This window comes from Nicotiana sylvestris, chromosome 7 (assembly GCF_000393655.2).
Source record: "Nicotiana sylvestris chromosome 7, ASM39365v2, whole genome shotgun sequence".
NCBI classification, from domain to species: domain Eukaryota; kingdom Viridiplantae; phylum Streptophyta; class Magnoliopsida; order Solanales; family Solanaceae; genus Nicotiana; species Nicotiana sylvestris.
Genome location: NC_091063.1, coordinates 169,951,101 through 169,956,585, shown reverse-complemented (window position 1 = coordinate 169,956,585; position 5,485 = coordinate 169,951,101). Strand labels below are relative to the sequence as shown.

The following is a 5,485-nucleotide window of genomic DNA, read 5'->3' as shown; positions in this document are numbered from 1 at the left end:
TTTAGATAACTACAAACTCATAGTTCAAAATTAAAATTGTGTGAGATTCCTATTCCCTTATTTGTGTTCGAAGTGGAAAAAAAACCCTCCAAATTTATGCTGAATTATAATGTTCACACGCCTTATACGTGCTCACCCCCCCCCCCCCTCTTCTTCCTTTTTTTTTTGGTCCGAATGGATTTCTAGTCAAGCTATCTGTGCAATTTCTTTTCCATTTTTTGCTCGAGTGTTAAGGGGAGGAAAAAAAATATTTTTAGGTTGGTAGTCTAACGACCAAAGAAAATAAAGGCAGAAAGTCATACTTAGATAAGAAAGGTAAAAATTAAAAAAGGACAACTTCATTTCTTTCCTTTTTTCTTCTTAACCTTCTTTCTTAGGCGAATTACAATGTATATGAATGAATAACATAATATTTATCACGTTATTACGCTAAAGTTAGATTCACTCCAAACAAGAATAAGAGGTAAAAAGTCTCAAATTTTAGGCGTATAAGAAAGTTTTAGGACAATGTTTTTGTAGGAATTGTTGGGACAAGTTTAAAGTAGAGGTGTTAATCGGGCCGGGCTGACCCGCTAACAACCCGGTTCAACCCGGATCAGCCCGATCCAGTCCATTACTGTGCATATGTGTGCGGGTTGAGACGGGTTGGACGGGGGCGGACTAGTAACGTTAAGTTTTCGCCAAACGGGTACCCGAACCCGCCACAACCCGTTAAGCCCTTAACGGGTTCTTAACGGGCCGCAACCCGCGACAACCCGCAAAATCACCTATTTTTTATTTTTTATTTTAAATTAAATCTGACCGTTAAAAGAAAAATATAAGATAGTTAAAAATAATATTAAAAAAAAACACGAAAGCCCGACCCGTCCGAACTCGCTAGGCCCGAACCCATACGGGCCCTATAGAACCCGAAAAATTCCAACCCGCCACCAGCCCGTTAACTTTAGCCCGCTAACAACCCGCCCCGTAACCCTAACGGACTGACCATTTTTGTGTCCAGCCCGTCCCAATCCGTCCGATAAACACCTATAGTTTAGAGAGGGCAAAATATATATAAAAGGAAAAAGGAGCTTAAGGTCAAATTCCTATGACACACCGGTTGATCACGACTAACCTTCTGCATATATAATTTTTTTAAAATATGTCTAAGACACATCACTTTCTCTTATGTTATGACACATTTCAAAATTGAATGTGTAAAAATTATGAATGATCAACAAGTGTATCATAGGGATTTGACAGAAAGGTCAAGGGTAAACTAGGTATTCTGCCAAGAAAAATAAAAGAGTCAAATGATAATTTCCATCTAGAAGCAAGACAAAATAAGAAAGAATCCAATTTCAGCCAATGAAATGAGGCTATAGTTTGCAGGTGATGTTACTATAAGTGCACGTGCATTGAAATTAATGGACTACTCCCTATTTTCATTGGCCACCACTGATCTTTTTTGCACAGTAGTAAAGATACTCAATAAGTGTTTGCTTAATGCAGAAGACAAACTCCTTTAATTTAATACTATAAACTCTTCTCAATATCTCTATTTCTATAGGACCAACTCACCATTTTTTTTTCATCGTTTCCTATCCGGTGTTCGATATTCATATTAAAGCATTAACTAAGCTCCCGTTTCAGACATAAAATTTGGAAGTTTTTTTCTAATTTTATTTTTAAATATTTACTTGTTTATAGATTTTATTTTGTTGTTGGTATTGCTTGTTGTTACTGCTTTCTTTTTCTTTCCTTGAGCCGATGGTCTATCAAAAATAACATCTCTACTCTCAAGATAGGGGTAACGTCTGCGTACACACTACCCTCCCCAAACCCTACTCGTAGGATTATACTGAGTTTGTTGTTGTTGTTTAGATTTTTAACCATTTTTTTTTGTAGATTTTTGTAAACAAAATCTTCAAATCTAAAAAAACAACTTTAGTACTTTTTAAAGTTTTCTGTTCACAACACTTTAAATTCTTTTCAAGTAAAATACATGTTCAAATACAATTTTAATTTTCAAAAAAGTCTTTTTTCATTTCATCTTTATTTTTCTTCAAGTTTCTACTAAATCTATGTACTTACGCTAGCTAAGTGAATTTGCATCGCTCAAATCCTATTAAAGGAAAAATGCTCTTTAACATGATTTTTTTATACTCATGGTTTGAATTTAAGGATGAAAGGATTCTATCCGTCCTATGCAAACTATGGCCAACTTATTATTCTTCTTGAATTCAATATTATTACTCTTCAACTTATTCCAAAAAAAGTTCAAACTTTTTAACAAAAATATCTGCTTCTTTAGTTATTTTCTTTGCTTAAAAATGGACCCCACCTGCTCTTCTTCCTCCTCCACAACATAAGAAATAACGTGTGTCGGTTCCTCAGATCTTTTTCATTTTCAGACAACCATACAATACAACAGAATTATGAAAAACTCCACCGACTTAACACAGTTGCTGCTTTCAGATATTTCTTTGTTTCTATGTCGGCGGTACCTATATAAACCTCTCTTAAACCCCATTTTTTCACCGTCCTTCATTTTATCAAACACCCTTTTGGAAATTCTCTCTCTTTGATCCATAAAAATCCAATCTTTATATTGTTCTGAAAAAAAATCATATGAACCCTTTTGATAAAAACCCAATTTCTCAACCTTCTGGGTCAGAATCTGATACACTGCCACCACACAGTATTACTATGGACCCTGAATTTGCTGTGTTTTCTGAGGCCCCATCTTCTCATTTTATCAATCTTGAATCTTTTTCAGCTGGGGAGGAAGGATTAGGTGTGGTGCAGCCTATGGAGTGTTTACATGGGACACAAATTCCACCATTTTTGTCAAAGACTTTTGATTTAGTTGATGACTCTTCATTGGATTTTATCATTTCTTGGGGTAGTAAAGGAGAAAGCTTTGTAGTGTGGGACCCAGTGGAGTTTTCAAGAATGATTCTTCCCAAAAATTTCAAGCACAACAATTTCTCCAGCTTTGTGAGACAGCTTAATACTTATGTGGGTATCACCTTAGCACAAAGCCAAGAATATTTGGCTCATGTGTTAGCACTCTAGTTCTCTAACTCTTGCCTCCTTTTTTTTGGTTAATTCTTTTACCTTGTATGTAATTGTTGTTGGAGATTTTCATGCATCTTTGTTTTTTTTCTTCTCACTTTCTGTAAATTTTTAGTATTTATTTATTTATGTTGTTGTTATGGAATAATACGGTTTGTGAAGATTCATGTAGGCGACCAACTTGTTCGGGACTGAGGCGTAGTTGTTGTTGCTGTTGTAATAATTTGTAACGGTGACGATGTAAATGTAAATAGTTCTTTTCTTGTGTTGTAATTAGTAGTGGCTACAGTTGTAAATAACTTCAGAGAAACGACTTTTCATAATAGTTTATTAGTTTTGGTACTCTGTAAATGGATGTCTTTGAAATTTTTGGTGGATATTAAGGAAAATGATAAAGGTTGCGCTGTTCGCGGTTTGGGCTTGTAGATAAAGCTAAGATGCTGAGAGCATCTCTCTGCATTAATCTGCTGAATTTGGGAGGTTCATCAAATTCTGCAGGTAGAATTTCTAAGGTTTTGATTAAACAGCTTGTTTAAGCTTTCTATAGTTTATATATATACGGTTTTTACTGCAAAAGATGTGCTGATTGTGTATTTCTAGTGTAATGCAGCTTCAGTAACTCATGAAAATTTGACAGCTAACATCTGGTTTTGTGTGAAGTTTTCATTGTGTTATATGAATAATGAATGTATTCTCATGTTGTAGGCATGTTGGGTTCTATTATTCAGTTTTTAAATCATTTTTTGGGCAATTTTGTCCAGGGTTTTCGCAAAGTTGATGCTGATAGGTGGGAGTTTGCGAATGAAGGGTTCTTGAGAGGAAAAAGGCATTTGTTGAAGAACATACAAAGGCGAAGATCACCTCAGTCGCATCAGGCGGGGAGTTCATCTGCTGAAGCAGGGAAAGGTACAATGGATGAGATAGAGAAACTGAGGAAGGAGAAGAGTTCGATGATGCAGGAAGTCGTTGAATTGCAGCAGCAGCAGCGTGGAACGGTCCAACAAATGGAGGCTGTTAATGAAAAGCTTCAGGCTGCAGAACTGAGACAGAAACAGATGGTTTCATTCTTGGCCAAGGTGTTTCAGAATCCTGCATTCTTGGCTCGTCTTCGGCAGATGAAGGAACAAGAAAAAATTACTTCTCCAAGAACAATGAGGAAATTCGTTAAACATCAGCCACACGATCAGGATAGACTGGAGTCTTCCATTGAAGGGCAGATAGTCAAGTACAGGCCTGATTTTCAAGACCTTGTTACATCCTTTGAGAACCCAGACTTCAATCCGGTTGTGGATCAACAACTACCTGAAACTGGTTTTGGTGCAGAAGCAATGCTTTTTAAAAATCAAGAACGGGTTATAGAAGGAGCTTCGAACTTTAACCCCGAAGACTCTTATTTTGAGGGGAAGAATGTAGCTAGCCCTCAATTAGAAGTCATGCCTGAGTGCTTTGTCTCTTTCCCGGAGGAGTTGGCAAAGGAGAAGAACATCTTAGAATTTTGCTCACCAGGTATTGGAAGTATGGTGAAAGAAGAGGAAGTATGGAGCATGGGTTTTGAAGCCAGTGCTGGTATGTCAAGTACTGTCACTGAGTTATGGGGTAGTCTTAGCAACTATGATGTCCCAGACTTTGGAGTTAGTGCCGGTTTGCCAGATGTGTTGTGGGATATAGATCCCTTGCAGGAAGCTGGAAGTTCTGGTGTCGATAAGTGGCCAAATGATGAGTCTCCTTTTGGCCAGCCGAAGAATGATAGTTTTTAGGAAAGACTACCCTTCCTTCAGTGTGCGTTTGCGATACTAGCCATAGTTTAGTTGATGGGATATAATATTGAATGATTTGATTATAACATTTTTAGTGCATAATTACTTTCCACTGATTCTTTTCTTCTATATTCCCCTCTCCCTGGTCTGCAATTTTCACTGCTAATGGTGCTTAACTGTAAAGATTTGAAGGCATAATCTACAGATATTTCCTGCTAACATATATTCTTTAAAGTTGTGAAATGTGCAGGTTTGCAGCACTGGAGGCGAGTATGGGGTTTCTTCTGAGAAGGACCGGAATGACATTGCTCGCTCAAGATTTTTAATCCAGGTATGGGGACCTTGTGGTGACTTTTATGATTATGATTGCTTGATGAATAGTGTTATTTTACCAGGATTCTTTGACATGAAGCTGATAATAAACATACATGGTGTGCAGTTCTTGATTGTTACTTGCATTAGTGGAGTATTAGCATTCTGTATTTTAGCTCACCAAGCCAGGCTGTTCTGAAGTTTCTCTTTGTCTGAGTGGAATGAGAAATTGGGAAGGTGAATTAGCATATCTCCTTCAGACTTGCTCCCCATTTTCCAACCAGAACCTACCAAAACAAACACTTTTGGGACTGTATTCAAGATACTATCTTAGGTAGTTTAAAAAACATTTGGTCAAG

The 5,485-nt window shown here is 37.0% G+C and overlaps 1 protein-coding gene across 1 annotated transcript; it reads left to right on the top strand.

The window, feature by feature from the left end:
- Positions 1–2,300: 2,300 nt before the first annotated feature.
- LOC104217411 (heat stress transcription factor A-3) lies at positions 2,301–4,930 on the top strand. The gene is made up of 2 exons (XM_009767651.2): positions 2,301–3,000; positions 3,819–4,930. The coding sequence occupies exons 1-2, from the start codon at positions 2,611–2,613 to the stop codon at positions 4,812–4,814; spliced, it is 1,386 nt and encodes a 461-aa protein (XP_009765953.1). The 5' UTR covers positions 2,301–2,610; the 3' UTR covers positions 4,815–4,930.
- Positions 4,931–5,485: the final 555 nt, after the last annotated feature.

Bases quoted from the DNA above. Each gene is read 5' to 3' on its own strand.
- LOC104217411 (XM_009767651.2), top strand. From the start codon at position 2,611: ATGAACCCTTTTGATAAAAACCCAATTTCTCAACCTTCTGGGTCAGAA. The intron at 3,001-3,818 runs GTGGGTATCACC...AATTTTGTCCAG, and splicing joins TGAGACAGCTTAATACTTAT to GGTTTTCGCAAAGTTGATGC.